Below are 24,650 nucleotides of genomic sequence, written 5' to 3'. Positions count from 1 at the left end.
TACAAAGGGATTGGCAGGCAGCATGTTGTGTTAGCTAATGGAGGATGTCTTATCCTTCATCTCTGTAATTTTGTCTTTAGATGTTAATGGATTTTTGTTATCTAAAAAAATATAGTATTGTAATTAATGAAAAAAAAATAAAGAATTTTTTCATATTTTATTTTTATGCTTAGTAGAATCTTACAAGCTGTGTACTAAGTACTAACCCTCCTAGCGATCCTGCATATGATCTCAATTTTAAGAAATCTCGAGGTAGTGTGAGGCTCCATCTTTTGTACAAACAGGATTGGAAAGTAAACAGACAGTTGCTGATTGGTGTTTTCTGCACAAAGAGGATGGTGAAAGTATAAACCATACTAGTTCTCCATTGCAGTGGGTAGCATAGCTGCATGGTCTGCAGTGGAAGAAGCTTATTGTTGACTTGGTGGTGCCTAAGTCAAAAGTAATGCAGTTGGCTGGGGTAGGAGGCATAGACGAGGCAGGGGCAGGCGTAGAAGAGGCCCATTGTGCTTGATGTGGCGTATCTAGAGGGGGCAAGAGAGAGAAACAGCAGGGCAGCTCGGCTGGGGTTGGTTTTCAGCACAAAGAGGGTGGTAAAACATTTTTTTCCTGGATTTCTGATAATTATACTAACAATTTTGATTTGAAGATGGATCTGTAAATCTTATTGTTGATTTTTTTTCCATATATATACTCTGCATACATAGAGTGCATCCCCTTCTTTTGACACCTTCAACTAATACTTCCAATTAGCAGAAAAGATCGTGCTCAAGTGCACAAAGTCAACTTTTTTTCACAAATCAAATCTCCTTCAACTAATATTTACAATTATCAAAAAATATTGTGTGCAAGTGCACAAAGCCCACTTTTCACAAATCAAATCCCTCAAAACTGACACAATACCACCACCTAGTAGAATGTAGCATGTCATTGGCATGCCCCTAATGACTGTTTAATAATGGATTCAAGTCATCCTCCACCCTCCCATCCCTCTCTACCTAGGGACCAGATCTCCTGGACCCAAAAAATTACATTAAAAAAAGTGATGACAACAGGTTGACTCCAACTGGCTACATGCTACATGTTCAATTTATCTCTGTCTCATCCCTCTTTCATATCAAAAAATTTAAAGCATTTCAATAGGCTACAGATTATAACACTAAAGGGGCTTAACCCAACCCAAGTCCAGTTAAAATAGGGTCGGGAGTCAGTTCCCTTCTTCGCATGGAAAGCTGCTTTGTTGGAGAAAGTTCTTATTATCAATATTCTTCAGAAAAGAGGCCTAACTCTGGTTAACAAGTGTTACTTGTGTGAAAACAAAGCTGAATCCGTTGATCACACCCTCCTCTATTGTTTATGGACAAGGAAATTTTGAAATCTCACTCTAGTTATGACAGAGAGCAGTGGTCACCTTATGACTTTTAAAAGAAAGTTTTTAAAAAGAGCTAATGAAAAGGAGCTTTACAAATAACTGCACAAGTTGTTTGGCACCTCTGTGAAAAAGGAACTGTTGAAAAGAAAAGGCTGGTATTGAGTGTTCGGTAAAAGAGTTATAAGCTGACTAAAATGTTTGAAAAGACTAAAATAGGTATGCCAGTTTATGAGTGTTTTTGTTTAATTATATATCAAAAACTAAATTTAATATTAATGACATAAATTTTAGAAATTAACATATATGAATAATATATTTTAAAATGGATATTAAATTATTTATCAAAAAAATTATTTGTATAAAACAATATTATTACCAACATAAGCCCTAAATTTTTTAGTTGAGTTACAAAAAAAAAAAGAGAAGGAAAAAATATGGGCAGGAGAGGGCGGGAGAGATGAGTGGGCATTTTTGTAATATCAAAAACTTATTAGGACATCCATGGAATAGAATTATCTTCCAACAAAAAGGTCAGTTTTTTTTAAAAGCTCCCAAAAAAGCTAAAAGCTAGCTTTTACAAGCTGGAAAATCATCTTACCAAACACGATAGAACCAGCTTTTACTTTTAAAAAAAGGAGAAGTTGAGGCAAAAAAAGGGGGACCAAACTCACCCTAAAACAGTTGAGATGGAGATTTGGGATTGGAAGGGATCTCATTCTATCACCATATTCTGGGTTGTATGGAAGGAAAGGAACAGAGGGGCATTTGAAGGGTCAGCCACACCACTGAAGGACGTATGGCTGACCGCTCTCAGTCCTTAGTTCAGGTGCTGTTTTATCCTTGATACTTTTATGGTTTTAGACTTTCTGGACATTTTACATGCTGGCAATTCTTGTTTTGTTTCTTCTTGCTGCATTTGGGTGAGAACTCCCCAGTGTCCTTAAGAAATCTCCCCTCTTGTTCATCAAAAGAAAAAAAGGGTTGGACCAAACTCATTGCATTTGGTTTGTTTTTTATAGTATTTAAAAACTGATACAAAATTTAGGCTGTTTTCTGTGCTTCCAAATGTCACAAGGTCAGGTAAAAATTAAGGGCACACACAAATTCAAACCAGAATTATAGCAACATAATATCATGAAACAATACCAGATAACATGAACAATAATATAATAAATTAACTTACGATGAGACACCACGATACAAATGGTCATAAGATTTCCGCAGCTTTTCGTATGACGAGACATTTTCATCACTAAGCTCCCCTTTGGCATTTAAAATTTTTGCATTTTCATGCTCCATTTGGCGAAGTGACTTTCATCAAAGGGAGGAAAAAGAAAACAAGAAACATGTCACTTACAAAAACCACAAAAAAATTTATAAGAATGGGAATGGACATAATTAGTTTGTCTGAAACTATGTTGAGAAGAATTTCTAAAATATCAAGCAACAAAATCTTATGTCAGCACCTCATATGAGAAACAGCTTTAGTAATCATGGTAAAACACTTACAGAATGCTCAGCCTGAAGTAGTTCTGCAGCAGCATCATAGTAAGCATGAAATGATTTCCTGAAGATTTTCTTCTGATCTGCTGTGATACTAAGGCCCTTAAAAAACTGCCATAAATGTCAGCAGGAAACTAGAAATTAATCAAAAATTGGCCGGGCATTTATTCACACAAAAATCAAGGATCATATAAAAAAATCAAGCATATGATGAAGATGCAACAAAACAAGTGCATCACAGACTATTAAGTAAAAAATAAGATAAAAACAAAAGCAATGATCCAATAGAAATTAGAAACTGAAGATACATGACAAACATGGACACATGCTACACAGTTTCACAAGCTGCTTTCGCTTGATGATTAAGATAAGATTCTCCCAGTGTTCATGGTTGATCATTTGATAAAAAATAGGTGATGCCTAACTAACATAGAATGGAAGGCAGATTATTTTATGCTGTAACATCCAGTGGCATATTCCTCTGGGGCTTTGCTTCTCCCTTTCCGGGAACATGATATATTTTCCCATAATGTCACAATAGTACTCTTTACCTTCCTTCTATTTAGGCATATGAAGATTTTGTTGCACGGCTGACCTAGCCTAGAGTCACTCCTGTCTTTTTTAGTGCGCACAAGCACTTTCGATTATTGGGCTCAAGTTCATACTGTTTTTATTTTGTTCTGGAATCCAAAAGAATGGAGCTGTTAGGAGTTTCTAGTGGAGTTCATGCATCATGAGAAGTCTTGTCCTGTGGGATGGTGGTTTCATTTTCTTTGAAAATATCACTAGTACTTGGCATTTTCTATTCTCAGGATTTGGCCTATATATAACCAGTATTCTAAACAGAAAAAAAAAACTAATAGGTCAAAAATGCCGAAGTGAACTAGTTTAACTCATACCTAGCTGAATCAACAGACACAACACCACAACACCAACCCCCACCCCCATGGGATATGAATATATAAGGTCAACCGTCCTTGTTCCACTCCACAAATTCAGAGCAATGGGACCATTAATTACTATCATTAAGGTAATTTATTCTTCTGGGCATCTCATTTCCCACATTAGTTATGAAACATGCATTACCAGAAAATTTTGGTTTTCAGTACCTTTCTCTCACATTCAACCTTTTGACAGGCCACTATCAAATGTAAATATTGTAATGGTTAACGTCTAAATATATCAAGCACAAATGTGCAAGTTTAAACCTTTAAAGTAGCCACTTAAATGGAAAAAATTATAACGGTTAGAATCACATCTAGAACAACCCTTCCATGACCCCAGTTGGTAGGACCAACACTAGATAATGGTGGTGATCACAATTTGAACCTCAAAATCTCAAGCGACATCCACCTTCAAAAATTTTCAAAAGCCAAAAAGATCTTTTAGATTCTTCTGTACAACAGTTAAACTGGTAATTCATTAATTTTGAAATGAAGCAGTTAAACCCCCTAGATATCTGAATCATTTTCCCATTTCCACATACACACGCAAATAATTACACAATGTTAAAGAAGTACAAGCTGCTACGCCCAGCAAAAAAATAAGGCCACACAGAAATTGCACCTCTTCATAAATTTCCTGTCCAGACAATGGAAGACCAAGGAAAATTCTCCCCTGCCGCGCAAAACTGGCAAGTAGAGACAAGTTTGTCTGAGTGGCATCTCGGTCCTTCAAGTTTTCTACACCAGTAAGATCCTTAATGATATTGATGAAAATGCCACTGTCTTCTATTACCCCAACAAAGTAAAGTTCAACCAGGAGTTTTAAACTGCTGCGCTTTTTCATGGCCCTCATGTTCCTGTCGGCATCCAAGTCATCCCCAGACTTTCCAGGAAAGAAGACTTTCAAAAGGCCTTGCACTAGGCTTGGCGAGAAGTCTTTGTACCTTTGATGAAGCAAAGAGCAGATCTGTAAAAAAAAAAAAATTAAAAATTTAAAAAAAAAAAAGATAATATAATATAGTATAAAAAGGAATGGAACCATATGAAATTAAAACACACATAAAATAAATGGTGCAGAAAGCAAATAAAACAAGTAACTTTCTTCCTTTATTTCACTCTGTAACATATAGACATTAGTATATATTTTAAAAAATACCCACAATCAGTGAATACAGTCAATTAGAACATTGGGAACAAAAGCTTTATAAACACCTGCTTAAACAAAACAACCCACATGGCACAAGCACTTTTTTCTTCCTCTGTTTTTTGATAGAAAAAGGAATGCGTTAAGGAATACAAAAGGAGATTACAACCTTAGAAAGGAAAAAGAAATCCTCAAAAAAATAGACAGCCAAAAGAAACAGAGAGAGAGAGAGAGAGAGAATGGGGGGGGGACGAAATAACAGAACCTCATTAGGAAAATCCCTCTTTAATCCCCTGCCATCGGAATTCATAGAACACTGCAAGTTTGCTAATCTCTGCTGTCCTTTCTTCACCTTTCTTGTGCCCCCATCCAAACGAACTCCATTTCCTCGGGAGTGAACAGCCATAACCCCATCTTATCCAATAGTTATTGGGCTTCTACATCCCTCCCATTAATCTCCTCCACAGGAATAAGCAAACCCCATTTTTACAATGCTGCTCTTTACCCTGTCCATCTTCCACACAAAAAAAAGGAATCCCCTCCAAGCCTCCATCGGAGATGATGGTACATACGACAGTTCCCCAAGTAAATTAGATGACTCAGACATATACCTATACTGTTCCCAAAATTCATCCAACAGCAAACCATCATCACATTTGAACTCACTGGAGAAATCGTTCTCATTCTCCGAGATGTCTCCCCAATATTTTTCCTCCTTACCCTAGTATTCATTCGAATCCCTTTCTTCATCATTTATACACACCTGCACAGCTGCCTGCAAGAATAAACCTTGTTGGTCCTTTTCTATCACTATCACAACTAATTCCCTCATCTCTACTCTGTTCCCTCACAGCTCCAAGCTTGGCCTGAATGTTATCCCCCACAATTACCGGAAGCCCTCACATCCCTACCACCCCCATCAATAAATACTGAAAGATACTCTCTGGCAATCTCCCATCATGATCACATCCCTCGCCCACTAAGGAAGCAGAAACACCAGCTAAATTCCCAGATTTACCAGACGTTTTTCCTTCTCTTTTAACAGAAATAAATAAAACCATATATAAATATGCCCTACAATCTGTTAAAGCTTACACAGCATCTGTGCTACCTGATTTTGTAAACTTCTCCTGGAAATTAAGCTCCCTAAGGAAATGGGAAAAAATCAGATAGTATCACTAGACCATCAAGTAGTCCACATTAAATAGAGGTATATAATTCAAAAGAAAAACAGAATCCTTGTAGCCAGCCAATTTGATTACCTAACCCAAATTTTGGATAATCAGCAAAATGACTTGCACATTAGTCAAACTTATGCCACTAGTGAACTGCATGAAAATCAATGCATAAGAAGCTCCACCAGTCACACTTTTTTGCAAACAGGGTAATAAGCATCAACTCATCCTGCATTGATATCTAACAAATTCACAATATTGAATGTGTCAATAGTCACTGCCAACCATAAATATTCCAATTTCACTTTGAGATTACCCCCTTTTTATTGATAAGAAATTAAATTGTGCATGTTGAATAAATGGGCCTCTAAGAAATGAAAAACAGGATCCTCATAGCCAAGCTGTGATTGTTTAACAATTTGTAGCAGGGAAGTTTTAAACACTCGCACAGATGGTCCAAATAATGCTCTTAACATAAGCCACTGGTTGAAACTGCACAAAAGATGTAGGACTTAGGATTCAGGGATTAGGGTTCAAGGCATATAAATGTGATTCTGACATTTAAAGCCAATATATTTTTGAGATATTAATAATAAATTTTATGACCAGTCACCAAGTTCAATCATACTTCCTCTTTCCAGAAGTGCCATCAGTTTTTTAAGATTATATTTTTTGCATGTGTTTCCTAATGCAGCATTAGGACTCGAGCTGACAACTAAAAAACATTCCATATAAATTTAAATGAATGAAAATATTAAAAATAATAAGTTAACTTAATGATGCAATATGAGCTTCAATGGAAACATTTGGCCTTTTTAGGATTTTTGGGCAATCCTGCAGTTTATTATTTTTAGGATTCTTCCTTTTATTGCATAATTTTTATAGTAGAACTCTATAATGTACTAGATTACCTAACGTCTTTATGATTTAAAATTTATATGTTGTTTTACTTTTTGAATGGGAGCCTAGGCGCAGCGGTAAAGTTGCCACTGTGTGATATGAAGGTCACGGGTTTGATGCGTGGAAACAGCCTCTTGCAAAAATGCGAGATAAGGCTGTGTACTATAGATCCATTGTGGTCCATCCCATCCCTGGACCCCACATATGCGGGAGCTTTGAGCACTGGGCTGTTCTCCTTTATATATTGTTTTACTTTTTAAGGATTTGATATTAATTTCAAGAGTTTGTTCACTATGCACTATTTGGAGAAGCCTACATAAAGGCTTGACATCAACATATTGGAATATGGATGTGTCAATAGGTGGGTGGCAACATTTCCACCCTTGTTGGTTTGGTGCCGCACCAGGGGCTCGTCGGTGATTGGAGTTCCCACGTCATCCCAAAAAAAAACATTTGGAATATGGAACATTCAGCCCAATTGACTTTTTTTCTTTATTTTTTAGCTTCTCTTTTAGTTTCCTGTTTATTTATCTATTGTTTTTTTTATATTTTCCTGTATCCCTCTCTTGTGTTGAGTCCTACATCAATACTACTGTACAAGTACTGCAAAAATAGGAAAAATCCTAAAAATAATAAACTACAAGATTGCCTTAAAATCATAAAAATGCCAAACATTTACATTGCAGACCTTGAAGCTCATATTGCAACATTCTGCCAGCCCCTAGTAGTAAAAACACGACCTTGAATTCGAAATATTTGAAGGATGAAGAATTGACCAACCAAACAAACTTGTGTTGGAACAATATAATCTGCATGCTTTTTAAAATAAATACAAAAGCAAGTGGGTGAAGGCATAGAAAACCAACTTATCAAGGAATAATTATGCAAACCTTTGTAGGAATATTGGCAGTGTGTTAGGTCAAGAGTGTCACTTTATAGCCTACTTTAGCAAGAAATTCAATGATGCAAAGTTTATACCAAATATGGCATACTACATTCGCACCTAGGCATTGGACTTATTATCTGCTACAGTGCTACCCCCCAGAGTTTGTCATATATCTTGATCACCTAGCGCTTAAATATCCCCACTCACAAAAGAATCTCAGTGCTAGACATGCTAAGTGGGTTATAATTCTCCAAGAATACTCTTTTTTCTCAAGCATTGGACAAGTACTAAGAATAAGCCAGCTAATGCACTTAGTCGAGTTGTAGCACTTTTACAACTATGAGTGCTCATGTAGTGTGCTTTGAGCATATATGGGATGAGTACCCTTCTTGGTCTGCCATTGGTGCCATTTCAAAGAATGCAAAAGATTATGAACAGGTTAGATGGAGTTTTTTTGGATAGAGTGATGGGCTTTGGAGGAAGACGGAGGAAGTGGATGTGTGGGTGTGGTATTTTCTGTCTTAGCCGGCAGGGAGGCTAAGTCTTCATTTCAAGCTTTTAGGGGTCTGTCTTAAGGTGGCCACTGAGGACTTGCCCATTTCTCGCCTCCAGTTTGTGGATGATACCAATTTTTTTCTTTCAGAATACAGGGACAGCTTCTCAGATGTACTCACTATTCTACAGGATTTTGCGAAGGTGTCGGGGTTCAAAATTAATTTTTCAAAGAGCAGCTTCATGGGATTAAGCCTGGATTCAATTCCCTTTGCTAAAAAGCTAGTTGCGGGGTTTGGAGCTGGCCCATTACCTATTTAAGGGTTCCTTTAGGGAGTAATCCTACAGCTGATTTTTTAGGGGACCTGGTTCTTGAGAAAATTGCTAGGAGGTTGGACAGGTGGAAGGAGCGTTTTTCACTTTAAAGGGTCGCATTACTCTCATTCAAGCTTGTCTCTCTTCTATTCCCTTGTATTATTTAACCCTTTTTAGATTAGATAAGTTGATGAAGGACTTCCTATGGTTGGGCAATAGTGAGCAGAAGAGAGACTATTTAGTAGGTTGAAAATTTGTCAGTAGGTCGAAGAGGGAGGGAGGACTGGGTCTAGGTAATTTAGTGTCTAAAAAGATCTCCTCGGTAGGGAAGCGGTTTCGTGTTTTCCCTCAGAACCTAACTCTCTTTAGCACAAGTTTATTTATCTAGGACAAGAAGCAAAACCATGGGAAGATCTTGTTGAATTCGGATTTAGTTAATAGTTAATTGAGTGCTTAGTTTAATTAGTATAGGATTATGCGTATTTGGGGGCTTGTTTGTGATATTTGTGTATTTTAAGGGTGCGTTTGTAATTTGATCAAGTTTTAGGGGCATATGCATAATTTCATGTATTACAAGCTCTCTTATAATTTTTTTTATGGTATACACGCTTTCTTATAAATAGTGTGTGAAATCCATGTAGGAGATGGTTGTCAATGAATTTGGATTGAGGAGTGAGCATGTGATTCGATCACCCCCCCCCCCCCCCCCTTCTCCAACACCCCCATGTATCTCCTTCTCTTCCTCCTTCCTTCTTCCCCTTTCCTCCCTTCTATCTCTCATGGCAGAAAATCCTTGACGTTGTCCCACATCAGTTACACAGAGTACATTTGGTCTTTCAAGCGGGTGGGATGCTATTGCAAGTATTAATATCACTTATTCCAGTCCTCAAAAATTTGTGTCTCAAATCTATCAATCTTTTTCCCTAACATCCATTATACTGTGGACAATAGGGAGAGAATCCATTTCTAGTTTGGATTGGGAATATTTCCCTTGTTTATTTCGTCTTTCTAATATTCATGAGTCTCCTATTGTGACCTTTATAATTTTGCAAGAGGAGGGTCTTTCGTGTGATTCTCATTTTGGGAGGAATCTCAATGAGAGAGAAACTAATAAGCTGCTTCTTTGACAATTATGCTGGATTCTTTTCATGTCCAAGAGGAGAGTGACAGACATGTTTAGATCTTGATTTTTCTGGAGATTTCTCGAGCAAAAATTGTTGGCCAAGGGGTAAACCCAATCATATGGTATTGATTATTTTGAGACATTCTCTCTTGTGCTCAACTAAATTCTGTTCCTGTATTGATCTTGTTCATAGTTAATTTTGGTTGCCCGTATACTTGGACGTGAAGAATGCTTTGTTGCTTTGTTGTATGGAGTCACTATGGAGATTTGCGGGAAACAGCATACATGGAGCAACCTCCTAAGTATGTTGCTCAGGGGGAGGATGGCAAAGTGTGTAAGTTTCTTAAGACCATAAATGGCCTTAAGGTAGTTTATGGTATAAATGACCATAAATAAGTTTCCCTGAGCCTCATTTGGCAAATTTCGCATGGTGGTCTCTGCTTTTGGCTTTATATAGTCCTACTCTAATCATTCGGTATTTTCTACCCAAAAAAAAAAAAAACCAAGACAGGTGTGGTACTTCTATTAGTTTATGCTGATGATATTATCATATCACTGGCAGTGATCAAAGCAATGGCATCCCCTTGATGTCTTTACAATAAATTCCCTCTATTTATCCCCAAAAAAAAAAAAATCAAAGCAATGACTTCAACCAAAATTTAAAATCAAAACTTGGGTACTATACTACTATGCATTAATTTCTGGGTATTGAGATTGTATGATGTAGGAGAAGCTGAAAGGGCTGAATCTATCCCAGTGAAAATATATCTTGGACTTGCTAAGTGAGACTTGTTCATTAGGAGCTAAACCAGTTGATACTCCCGTGAATCCCAACATGAAATTGTCCAGGGATGTCCTGGATTTTGAAGACAAATATCAATAAAGACACAGTTGGTTGGCAAGTTAATCTACTTAGTTGTCCATAAACTTGACATATCTTTAGCATTAGAGGTGATGAGTTAATTTATGGAAAATCTCAAACCACCACATTGGGATGTTGATCGTAGGATTTTGCAGTATCAGTCTCCCAGCAGAGACTGTTAGATCATGGATACTTTGATACAGATTGGGCTAGCTTAGTTGGTGATTGAAGGTCTACTATGATAGTGTATATCTGTGGGAGGGAATCTAGTTACCTAGCCTAGCAAGAAACAAACTACAGTAGCATGATCTAGTACTCAAGTTGAATACCAAGCTAAGGCTCGTATTGTGAGTGAGGTTACATAGTTGAAATCTCTTTTGTCTGAGATGGAATTCTTGGTAATTAGACATTCTTGTAATGATCAAGCTGACATTTATATTGCTAACAATCCAATATTTTGTGAAGAGGACAAAGCAAATTGTTGTCACTTTTGAGGGATGTTGTGTTGAAGGTCATGAGAATCCCTTTCTGAAATCTATTGATCAGTAAGGCAATGTTTTCACAGAGCCTTTATTTAAATCCACCTTGTCTACTAGTTGTAACAAGTTGGGTTTAAGTGATATTTATGCACCTCTAGCTTGATGAGGAGTCTTAAAAGAGAATACGCTATTTAGTAATTAGATTGTATAACTAAGAGTATTTTGTCCTCAAGTCTACTTTATTATTGCTATACAAGAGGGCAGACCTGGAGCCGTGGCCTGTACATATGCTCCAGGAAAACTGCAGCCTCTTTTTCTCTTTCTTTTCTTCTTTTTTTTCTTCTCTTCTTCACTCCTCTTTTTATCTCCTCCATCCATAACTTTACAGCAAATTAATTAAAAATAAATTTAAAAAAATAGCATATGTTCGGGGCATGCACAGGGAATTCCACTGAAATCCATAAATTTTACCTGAACTGCTGCTTGTATGTCTGAAGTTCTAAGCCTGGCCTCACAAATAGCGGTCACTGCTTCACTAACAAATTTGCTTAAGTTGACGCTTCGCAATTCATCCATTAAGCCTTCTCTTTGCTCTTCATTTATCTGCTTGAGTTTTTTTATAACTGCTGTGTTACGCTTAATGCTCGAATCCAGCGTCCTAAGAAAACCTGAGTCTGAAACCAACAGAGCATCATATATCAATAACTATGCAGAGGCAGCACAAATGTTTGCCCATCTGTAAATTTATATATTATAATTTAGAAAGCTGAATTGCGAAACCCCTTATTCTTTCAGAAATAACCCCTGCCCCTGAACTAGACCATAATTAGAAAAAAAAAATAATAATAATAATAATAATAATGAATTTAATCATGCACCGAAGTTTTACTAGGAAACAAAATAAAGCCTGCTTCCACTAAATATATAGATACAAATAGAGAGAGAACGAAAGAAGGGAAAAGGGAGAAGGGAGAGAGGGACTGATTAAACTGAGGTAACTTAAGGAAATAGATAGAGATAAAATGTCAGGTAGTGCAACTCTAGCAGGCATAACATCAACATTCACAGAGCGCACGCACACATAGTCCAATATTTTATTTTATTTTTTTATAAACAAAGAATTGTATTAAGAAAAAGAATATACAGCGAAAAAGGAAAATAGGGAAACTAAAACAAGGTGAAGAAGAAATCCTCTTTCTACAACAAGAAAACCAGCTACAAAATCACAGAAAAACACCTTCTTTTAATAAATTATAATGTGCATTAAAAAGTTATATTTGGAAAGCAGATGCACAAAAAGTCCCTGACAGATTTTCTTTGATACATTAATTTACATACAAAATATCAACTAGGAGCTTGTACAAACTTTAAGCTGTGTTATCATAAGTATTACCAGCCTCATCTCTTCATTCACATGCTAAGTCATTAAGTAGATCAGAATTTTTCTTCCATCAGAACAATGACATTCATCTTGTAAATCAAGGCATAATAAAAGAAGGTTTAAAATATAATTATGAGATAAAAACAACAACAAGAAGAAGTCTATCCCAAAGGGTCAACTGCACAAACGATTTTTCACCATTCTTTTTTTTTTTTTTTTTTTTAAAAAAAGGGCGGCACCTCCATTTATTTATTGATAAACCCTCACTTTTGGCAGAGGAATACCGTGGTTACAAAACAATCAATGGGAAAAACAAAAGACAAAACATTAAAGGCCTCCCAAAAAACAATACCAACAACCAGCCAAAAAACAGGGTTACAAGTCCAAGCAAAACAAAACAAATCAAGGACCTATAAAAACAAATCTCACGCAACAAAACAAACAAAAGATAAATAACATAAAGTATAAACCAAAACCAACAGGAGATCAGCTAAACACATCTCATATAAGTCGTACCCATCTTCTCCAGTTTATACAGCCCATTGATAAGTCTATGGAGTTGACTACTATTTGTAAACAAACTATTCCTCCCCATAACACCTTGTCGAGCCAAGGCATCTGCCACTTTGTTCCCTTCTCTAAACCAATGCTTTATCGAAAAATCTACTCCCTCCAATAAACCAATAAGCTGCTCCCAAAAATCCAACAAATACCACAAGGAGAGCCTACTGGATCTTATCCAATTTACTACAATATTCGAATCACATTCAATATCAATACTAGTATGGCCCAAATGTTTGCAAATTTTTATTCCCTCCAGCACAACTCTCATATCAGCTTCATTATTTGAACAAGAACCAAAATATTTTGAAAAACCAAAAACAAAAGAACCTATATGGTCTCTAAGGATGCCACCACCACCCGCCGCCCCTGGGTTCCCCAAGCTGCTCCCGTCCAAATTTAGTTTCAACTTCCCTTGCCTCGGTTTTAGCCATCTCACACATTGCACAGTTTTAATTCTTCTAATCACAATTTGCACTTCCAGATTCTACAATATTCGAAAATCAGCATCCTTTAACTGAGTTATTCCTATCATGTTCCTGCTCAAAACCCCCACCCAATACTTAATGGACAGTCACACATCTGTACTACTCTCCAATTTCCCCTCCATTCTAGCTGCACATCTCCTTCTCCACAGCCTCCAAACTACTAAATAAGGAATCAAACCCATCAATGATCCCAATTGAGAAAATCTGAAAGCCCTATTAAATCACATTTGGACTCTTTCTTTCCAACTTTGATGCCTAAGGAAAGGAACACCTACCTCCACCGAAACCTTCCTCCAAACCTCAGTAGTAAGGTCTCCCTTATTTAACACATGCTTCATATCTTCTAACTGTCTCATCTCACAACAATTACATGCCGAGACAAGTGAAACCCCCACCCTTCTCACCTTTTCATCAACGCTTAAGCACTCAAAAGCGGCCTTCCACATGCAGATAGCAATTTTCTTCAGTAACCATTTATTCCAAAACCACTTTGCCCAATCAAACTTTGGAGCTCTAACCCTGATAACATCCCATGCGGATTTTGTATTAAAGCAACCATCCTTTTCTGGGAGACATAACAGTATGTCCAAAGAGTTTCTAAGATTTTCCACATTTTCCATCACTTCTTCCGCTTTATTATACCCCAGAATCCTCTGCAAATTTTTCACATCCCACGCATTATTAATAACCAAATCCTTTAATATGATATGTGAATGTGCACCATCTGGACAATTTGCAAACAAAGGTCCCGAATCTAAAAACTTATCATACCACAATTTTACATCTCCTTCTCTAACCTTCCACTTAGATTTTCTTAACAGTTCAGGCATACCCTGCAAAACTTTCCTCCAAAAGGAAGAATCCAAATCATGAGGTCTGCAAAGAGCAATATGTCCTCCTTTCACATATTTAGTTTTAAAAAATCTAGCCCATAAAGAACTTTGTGTTATTAAATGTCAACCAAACTTCATGAACAAAGACCGTTGCACTTCCGAAATGTCCCTTACTCCTATGCCCCCCTCCTCCACAAGAACACACAATTTCTTCCAAGCCCTCCATTTCATTTTTTCTTTTCCATCCTTAAATCCCCAAAAAAAATAAGCAAACATACCTTGTATCTTTTTTATCACCAATTTCGGGACATTTAGAACAGCTAACAGATGCAATGATATACTCGAAAGCACATGTCTCAACAAAACTAGACAACCTCCTTAAGACAATAGTCTACTTTTCCAACCGTCAACTCTCTTACTGATTTTTTGAATTAAAGGGTCAAAATGACAGTTCTTCAATTTACCATCCACTATCGGCACACTCAAATACATAAAAGGAAATTTACCTTCAATAAAACCAGTCTCTTGAAGAATTTCTCCCTTCCTCTGAACACCCAGCTTCTTTGAGAAAAAAATAGCTAATTTATCTTTATTCACCCTTTGGCCAGTCTAGTTTTCATACTCCTTAATCACCTCCATTATCTGTCTAATAGAATTTTTTCCAACATTAGCAAATATAACAATATCATCCGCGTACATTAAATGCGATATAATAAGTGCACCACATGGATGTGCAAAAGGTAAAATCCGCTTCTCAGACAACTTTTTTTGAATTAATTTAGAAAGAACGTCTTCCATAATGATGAAAATATACGGCGACAACGGATCCCCTTGCCTCAAGCCCCTTTTTGACTTGAAGAAACCTCTAAAATTGCCGTGCATCATGACAGAAAATCATGGAGTAGAAATACAATTCTAAATCAACTTACAAAACCAATCTGGAAAACCAAGAGCATGGAAAATCTGATCTACCACCTGCCACTCCACTTGATCATACGCTTTGCTCATATCAAGCTTTAGTATTATATTACCTCCTCTCACCCGCCTATGTAATAATTTTGTTATCTCTTGAGCAAGCGTTATATTTTCAAAAATACTCCTCCCTTTCACGAAAGCACCTTGTTCTAAAGATATTAAATCACTCATCGCCAACGAAAGCTTACTAACAAGGATTTTGGAAAAAATTTTATAGATTACGTTACAAAGGCTTATCGGCCGAAATTTATCAAAAAACTGAGGATTCTTTACTTTAGGAATAAGCACTATGAAAGAGGAACAAAAATACCGAGGCAACATATCACCTCTGAAGAATTCTCTTACCGCATCCATCACATCATTTTTTATAATCTTCCAACAGGTAATATAGAAAGAAGACCCAAACCCATCCGGTCATGAGCTACTATTCACAAAAATAGAAGAAATAACTTCATAAACCTCCTCCTCAGTCGGCTCTTCCCTCAACTAACCTATAAACTCCTCAGAAACCACCGAATGGATAATACCGTCCAGATTTGACATTTGCACTAAACTATTTTGCCTCAAGAATTGCTCAAAATAATTCACAGCCTCATCATGGACCATCTGCATACTTTCCAACACCAAACCATCAAGAAACACCATTGAATTTACACAAGAGTTATGCATTTTTTGCGTAATCATAGCATAAAAAAACTTTGAATTCTGATCACCATCAATCAACCATTTCATCTTTGCTTGCTGCGCCAACCTAGTCTCTTCCCTTCTATACCATACCTCCAATTCAGCCTTAGAAACAAGGAACTCTTCTTCAACTGATTCTGAGTACTCTGTCTGTAGTAAATTCTCATATTTTTCCACCCTTTCCTCCAACTCTTAAATAAAACAACTAACACGACTGAAAGTTTGTTTATTCCACACCCTAAGTCCTTGTTTTAACCTTTTCAATTTACCCACTAATTTACACAATCCTGAATCCGCCACAATGTGTTATCTCCAAGATGATTCAATCATTTCCAAAAAATCTCCATGCGACGTCCGCATGTTCTGAAACCTAAAAGGCACTGGCCCATACCTCTCCATACTCGCACACAGCTGTAAAATGATAGGAGAATGATCTTAAGTATTTCTTTTCAACAAAGACGTCTTAGCTTCACCATATTTTATAGAAAAAACATTATTGATCAGCACCCTGTCTAGTTTCGCCCAACTTCTCATCAAACTTTGTTGGCCGTTACACCATGAAAATTGACTTCTTTCGAATTTAAGGTCCAATAATCCACAACTATTAATACAACCATTGAATTCAGCCATAGATGTACCCAAGCGAGGTCTACCTCCCACCCTTTCCTCATCTGACCGAATTACATTAAAATCCTCCATAACAACCCAAGCCACATCAAAACTCGACAGCCCCTGAAGCTGTTCCCATAAATCTCTTCTCTCAATATGATAACATTTAACATATACAAAAGTAAGAAGCAAAGAGCCTCTATCCGCTGTTAACAAAACTGTCACACATTGATTTGAGACACCCACCCAATCCACTTGAACATCATCTTTCCAAAACAGCCAAATCTTCCCACCTTCCTCTACAGTAGAGTAAAAATTAGTAAATTGCAAATATACCGCCCACCTTCTTATCTTTTCTATATCTTGAAAAGGTTCCGAAACTGCCACAATCGAAACTTTCTGATCTTTCACAATTTGTTTTAATCTTCTCTTTGACATGCCCAACCCTCTTTATATTCCAAAACATAATTTTGTCAATCATAAGTTCAACTTTTGAGGCACTGTCTTAGCCCTCTTAGACTTTCTCACTTGACCATCATCTTTAGTTCTTCCTTCCGATTCACCCACTATCACATTACCTGGATCAGAGTAACATTCTTTTTGAGTATCAATGCAAACCTCTATATCTCCCTCAGATAACACATCATAATTATCCCTACACACTACACCCTCCACATCCCCCTCTCTCTTATCTACCTCCTCTACCAAAATTACCTACCCATCCTTGTCCTTTTCAACTTTTCCCTCCCCTCTTCATAAACAACTCCGATTTCCTGCGCAGACCTAGAATAACCTCCCAGTTCTACCTGCACCCCTACCACCCCTGACTTCTGGTCTTGACAATGATCGGCTTTCTCTCCACTATTCTTTTCTACCAAATTAACTTCATCCACTTTTTGAGTACCCACATTATTAACCTCATTCACAATTTCTTTATTTTTCTCCATCACATTCAACAAACCACTCACGTTTCCATCCTTCTTTTCCTCCACCCTCTGATCCTAAATCTTCAAAACAGGACCTTCCTCTTCAACTATCATATTCTCTTTTCTACCCACTTCTTTCCAGACCATCTCATCTCCCTCCTTCCTCATACCTACCTTCCTTTTATCCTTAGGCTTAACTCCAAACCAGCATATTACTTCAATGTGACCTTGCCTACAACATTTATTATAATAGAAACTCCTCTTCTCATATATTACCCTTTGCCAATTCTGCTTTTGTCCTACCACCAACGGAAAACCCTCCACAGGATCCTTCTGCAAGTCCACTTCAACACATAATCTCGCACCAGTGGCTCGTGTTCTATATAATGTGGCATTATCCGTCCCCAGGAATCTACTAAATCTAGTGGTCAAACTCTACATACAGTCCATTTTATATAAATGTAAAAGCAGACCTGGTAAGAAAATCCACTGAGGTGTGATCGATGACTCCTTGTTTACATCAAAATTCACGGACCAGTTAAAAAGCCGAAATTGGCACCCTGCCACCCATCTTCCTTCTCGTGCCCATGCATGAATATAATCCATTTTTCACCATTCAAAATGCTATAATATATGGAAAACAATTATGAGATCAAAACAAGGGATCAGGTCTACAAACCATTTTCACCATTCAAAATTATATATGACAACATACTCAGAAGATGTGCATTCTTACTACCTCAATCCAAGTCAAGGTCTATGAGTCTATCCCTCACCCTCTAAGCCTCTAAAGTCAACTACCTGACTCACTGGGGTGCTATTTGGTCTAGGTTGCATGCCCAAACCAAAACATCAAAAAGAAGATTTAAATCACCCTACTCACCGGGGTGTTATTTGGTCTAGGTTGCATATAACCATAATCTGCCTTCCTTCTATTTTGTAGAAGTGCTACACCTTGTTTACAACAAATATGTTCGTTCATTAATTTATGCTCTAGATTTATGCCACTCGCCCATCTTAACTAATACCCTGAAATTTATTTTTCAGCTTCTTTTTCTTACCTTTTAACTCAAGTATAAAGTTGGCAATGGTAATTCCATCCATATCAAGGATCCTTAGGCTGGCAATGTTTCTTCATTAGATTTTTCCCACAAAGTTGGCAATGGTAACTCTCTTGGGTTGGAGATGTTCCTTCGTTAGATTGTCCCCCATCAATAGGTTTTCTTATATTCATAATGCTCCGATTGTTTCTCTTTATCCTTCAAAAGGGAGTTCTCTTTCTAGATATTTTTAATTCTTTCGAAATCTCAATCTCAACAAGAGAGCAACATGCACAAAACTCCCATGCAATATCAGGGGTTTAAAAAAAGGGGCATATGATGTATGCAAACCTATCTCCACACTTAGAGTACCTGCTTTTATGGCTGGAACCTGTGGCCTTTTAAGTTTTGGTGTAACACCCTTGCCAATTGGTTAAGGTTTGCCTCATAAAAAAAAATCTTCTTCTAACACCCCCCACCTAGACAAGGGGAAAAAAAGGAATGTTGACAACTAAGATGTTAACAACATTATCGATATATGCTGGTCTTATAATTGTCTTATCAAATTTTCCTTTGAATTTTAGAGGTATCAATTTATCATTAACTCTTTCTAGCATAGGTAACAAAATCTACAAATTTTAGGAATTTTTTGACCATAAGTTTAACACTTTTTCATTACTCCTTCTAGAATTAACAATATTAGATTTTATGCATTTTGTCTTACTTCTACTTACCTTAAACCTCTGATTATAAATCTTCTCTACATTATTCTAACATAGATTTACCTCTAGCTTCATTTATCAAAATAATATCCCGCAAAACAACATGCACTATAGAACCTCATCATGGATATGTCTATTAAGTTCAACCCAAGCAAAAACATAAGGACTCATGGCATACCTTAGACGTCAGCTATTGAGATCGCACATTCACTATTTTCTCCACACCTAATGTCCTAACACCAGTCGTTACTCAATTGTGCATATCCCTTCATGACCTCTATACACTAAGAAAGTCATCCTTTCTTTTCTAGAACCCACCATAAAACTTCCCTAGATACTTATCATATGCTTTCTTAAAATCCATGTGCAAAACTTTAATTCTCCTAAATTTTCATTTAACTTAATAGATATATAGCCCTTGTATTTTACCTCCCGAGCATTAAACCAAATAGATTTCCTGAAGCCCTTGTTTTGGACCTTAGTCTCCATTTAATTATTCTTTCCCAAAGTTTCACTATGCAATTATGAAAACAAAGCTGCTTAGTGCTTACTTAAAACTTCATCCATACAAATAAGGTTAAGTGTTTCCTTAGTCTCTCATGGTCCCTCTAATCCCTCCTTTTTCCACTTCAACTAAATTCATGAAAAATAAAAGAAAAATAAAAAAGCATTAAGTAATTGGGGTAAAGAGTAATCCCACAACTCTATCAAATTCTTTTATGGGTGACTGCCCTTTTGATCTATAGTGGTCTCCCTCTTAACTGAATTCACCAAAAAAAAAATTAAAATAAAAGGATCATATCATAATTTAATTTTTTATATTGATCCATATCAATCCAACAATCCACCTTTGCTATGATATAATTTACAAGACCGTATGCAACTACCAATGAACAACTATCTCCAAAAGAAACTAAAAAACCTTCAAATTCTTGCAATACTAACCAGGCCTTTCAGGATTCAAATTACTATGGCGAAGAGCCATTTTTGCTTCCATTGACTTCTTAAATTCCTCAAGGCGAGCAACTGCTTCCTGCAACCAAAAAATAAAAAAAATAAAAAGAAAAAGTAGTAATAATAATATTAACAAAGTCACTAATTGAATTTGAGAGATCAAAAATAAGTAACCAGTAAAATTGCTCCAGACAAACAGCATCAACAAGATTACCAAAAAATAAAATAAAATAAAACATTAACAAACCATAACAAAGAGGGGAGTCCACATGGGTCCGTAAGCAGCAAAATTGAATATGGATATGGCACATACATATATGAACAAAAGTTCACTAGACATCCTACAAAACTGTCTTTCAGAACGTTTGCTAGACATCCTACATAACTGCCTTTCAGTTTTAATTCTATTATAAATTTGAAATTTGAAATTTGAAATTTGAAATCCAATCTAAATCAAAATCTTTTCGTGTTTTCAAAGATCAATATATTATCAAATATACATGGCCAGCTTGTCGGTATAAATATATATATGAGACAAATCTACCATAGTCACAACTAATAGGCCTGATAAAACTCAAGTTTTAGTCACATTGTATTTATCAAGGTTAAAGTTCAACCCACTCATAATGAGGTCTAAAAATGGGATTTAAATAAAAATAATGGATCCAAAACCAACTTCTTGATCAAATCTAACTAAAGCTAGATTCAGGTTATGGTTTAGACCTATGAATAACCCACGGTTGCACACGGTAAGTATAACCTATTGAAAGTCCAAATTGCATTGACTTACATGCTAGCTGGTTGTTAGTCAAGCTACTTAAAAAATATTTGTGTACTACTAATGAGATAAAGTGAGGCAAACCAAAAAACTATAATATTATCTACTAGGTAATAACCCATAAGCTCTAGAAATCAATACACTAATCTCACCTCATCATCTTGCTTGCCATGGTGTTCACCCCCAACACGGCCTTCGTCCTCATGGTGATCCATTTTCTAATTCGTCTTCACAAACAGATAGCTAGGAACTCCAATGAAAATATTAGCAATCAAAAAGACTAGCTCCTCCACCAATAAGAAGAAATAAATTGGTTCAAGTAGAAACTGCATCAAGAAAGACATGAATGTCAAAAGGAATATGAACTAAAAAGGCATACTCCATAAAAAAAAAAAAAAGCATCAAGCTCAGTAGCAAAAATATGTATCCCAACACCACTATGCCCAATTTGGTTTAACAATGTGTTGAGGCAAGTTATAATAAACAGCAAGTAACGTGAAAAGAAGGAAAAATGAACAGAGTACAAAATTAATCAGGAAATATAATATCAAACAGAGCTATCTAACCAACATGCTGCTCCATTTTGGCCAAACACACAACACTTCGGCATTAACAACCAACAATCTTATAGCTCCAAAAAGTGTCATTTGATCCTAATTAGGCGGTCAAGATGCCAGTACAAGAATAACTGTTATATACATATATCCCATTGTGAAATAACACAAGTGAAAATAAATCAAATGGTGAAGGTTTCAAGAACCAAAGTGACTATTGAAAATGGGGAAAATGAATTTAAATCTTATTTTTTTTTTAAATCCTATCAACAAAATAAATTTGCTCAAAATAGTAACCTGGATGTTTTCTAGGGAAGAGATTGAAGTGAAAATAGTTTTGTAACAAAAACCTTAAAATAAATTGAACTGAATAATAGCAGAAAACATCTCCCTCCCTGCAACCTCCGGACAGAGTAAAAGCGTGATGAGATGAAAACACTCCAATCGGAGACTAAACAACTTCAAAGCTAACATAAACAAAGGCAAATCTTCTTCACAAAAAAATTGATATTAAAATTCACAGATCATTCATCGAAACTCTTCTTTTTGGGTATAGGTCCAGACTGGGCCCGGCTACCTACAGGGAGATAGCAAAGCTCAAGCTCCCATTCTACATATCTCCCACCTTTCCCTTCCGACTCCAAAATGCAAGTCCCGATATTTAACAATTGAAATGTCCCCTGTGGAACATTAGTCATCTAACTACACATGTTCAACAACACACAATAGCTTAAAAGCATATGCATCAAATTTAAACGATCGAGCAAAACAAAATTAAGCAATATTTAACCGCGTTTTTTTTCCAAATAAACTCAACTATGCCTATCAGAATTGTATCATCAAAAAACGAAACAGTAATATCGGTGTTGCAACATCACCTTCTTTCGCCAATCGAAACAAAAGAAGAGTGTGACCAGTCCATCCGCATATGGCGAGTCGACTCGTCTCTGAGATCTTGATTGCCAATGAGAATAAGAAGAAGAAGGTGGTGATCGTACAGTTAGGGTTTACCTTGTGCACTCGCAGAGCACAGCAGAAATCGCGAGGCAGAAATTGAGCAAGCGAGCGAACCTCACCCCACAAGGGTTCGTTGCGGCGAAATGAAGCCCGACTTTTTAGCACCACGTCAGTTGCAAACGTGGAGATTTACACCAATCAAAGCCCGCCACTTCAAACTCTTTTCCGACCTGCATAAAATTTGAGTTGAGATTTTTAAATTTGAGTGAACTTGGACATGGAATTTAACTTACATCTACTATAAATAAACTTCTAAAAAAATAAAAAATAATGAGTTTAAATGGCATCTTTTAAATAGTTTACTCAATGACTGTGAGTACAAAACCCAATAATGTGCCTTTTGTGGCAAACACATTGTAAAATTATTTTTTTTACAATTAGACATTTTTTGAATATTATTATTTATAGTAATACTTCTAAAAAATATAAATAGGAGACTAAGTAAGAAGGGCTTGAGGAGAATATTGAAAAAACTAAGGATTATGTCATTTAAAATGTAATGAAATAGTTTTAAATATTTTGAAATTTTTTAAAATTATGTACAAAAAATATGTGCTTGAAAACAATGAGAGATTAAAACTTGAGTGTTTATATGTATTTTGTATGTGCGATTGTTTTTTTCACTTAGAGTTAATTATATTGAAAGAGTAACCATCCCAATGTGCGAAAATACACGTCATCGCAACAATTAAATGTTTGTCAAAAGGAAAAAATGTATCCCTTTTTATTGCATTATTAAAAAATAAAATATACCATTTTTTTACCGAATACATAATTGTTTATAATTTTCCTATCAAATATGTATATGGCTACTTCTTAAAACAAAAAAGACATATGACACAAACTTAAAAACTGCATTTCTCCAAACTTATAATAAGTTATGTTTTCTAAACACAAATCACATGATTTTTGAATCCACTGTACAATGTATTAATATGTCTTTTATTGAGTTTAGTATGGTGATTTTTATTACTTTGCATTAGTTTTGGATAGTAGTTTTTTTCCCCTCAAGTTTGATAGTAGATTGATGCATTTGTAAGGCTAGCCTCATTGTGTTTTTCAATGGCTTACTAGAAAAGCTATGTCATTTTGAAAATCTCTTTGATCTCTCTCTCTCTCTCTCCTCTTATATATGTGCTCATAATGACAATGACTTTGTCTTATATGTGTGCTCATAATGACAACAACTCTGTCTTATATGTGTGCTCATGATGACAGTGCTTCTATCTAAAATTCTCTTTCTATCTCCTTCTTACTTTCTCATTCCAGTCACGTGTTGTTGAGCATTGATCTTTGTATTTTTATATTAGATTAAGAGAACTAAGGATTAAAAGGTTTACAAAGAGAGACCAACAGGAGTAGTGGTTTGGTGTTAGGGCAACAAAATTTCCATTTGAATACTCATTTACACATTTACTTGCAGTTTTGGGAATTCTAGGTGTGTTGCTCAATTAAAATGTTAATTACTATATTTTAACTACTCACTGCCTTTCTAAGCTCCTTTGTCATTGGAATTATGTATAATTTTTTTCTTTGAAAATAGATAATCATCGTAGGCTTTAGGGGAGATCGAGTTTGTGAAACTCGCATGGTTCAAATCCAAGCTCTAACTCAGCTCCCTCATGAAGCGCGGCACAGCAAGCTAAAAAATTTTTAACCTAAACTAAATTCCTTGATAATGAATAGCTTATTGCAGCAGGCATAGAATTACACTAATGAAAGTCCAAATAATCATGAGAAGATGAGACATGAAAAATGCAAAGAAAATTCCAAGGCTCCCATGCAAACGTAAGAAATGTTAATTGAGAAAAACTATAGTAAATTGGTATTACCTAATGATGAATTGCACCATGGTGGTATTACTTCTGCAAAAGTTGTTATTGAGTTTAATATCGTGTCAAAAGTTCAAAGGATTTTATTAATTTCTTACAAA

The 24,650-nt window shown here is 36.1% G+C and overlaps 1 protein-coding gene across 4 annotated transcripts in view; it reads right to left on the bottom strand.

The window, feature by feature from the left end:
- LOC131167087 (regulator of nonsense transcripts UPF2) overlaps positions 1-22,930 on the bottom strand; it is a 62,208-nt gene extending 39,278 nt beyond the window's left edge. Inside the window, exons 1-7 of one of the 4 annotated variants that reach the window (XM_058125881.1) lie at positions 22,579-22,930; positions 21,299-21,472; positions 20,360-20,447; positions 11,667-11,869; positions 4,442-4,786; positions 2,882-2,986; positions 2,556-2,683 (exon numbers count right to left, since the gene is read on the bottom strand). In XM_058125881.1, coding sequence (XP_057981864.1) covers positions 2,556-2,683; positions 2,882-2,986; positions 4,442-4,786; positions 11,667-11,869; positions 20,360-20,447; positions 21,299-21,361 — 932 coding nt within the window. In that variant the 5' untranslated portion in view covers positions 21,362-21,472; positions 22,579-22,930. The remainder of the gene's footprint in view (positions 1-2,555; positions 2,684-2,881; positions 2,987-4,441; positions 4,787-11,666; positions 11,870-20,359; positions 20,448-21,298; positions 21,473-22,578) is intronic. The other 3 variants (XM_058125879.1, XM_058125882.1, XM_058125880.1) reach the window with 3 other exon arrangements.
- Positions 22,931-24,650: the final 1,720 nt, after the last annotated feature.

This window comes from Malania oleifera, chromosome 10 (genome assembly GCF_029873635.1).
Source record: "Malania oleifera isolate guangnan ecotype guangnan chromosome 10, ASM2987363v1, whole genome shotgun sequence".
NCBI lineage: Eukaryota > Viridiplantae > Streptophyta > Magnoliopsida > Santalales > Ximeniaceae > Malania > Malania oleifera.
Note: the sequence above shows the minus strand (reverse complement) of the source record. Positions and strands in the feature narration are given on the sequence as shown.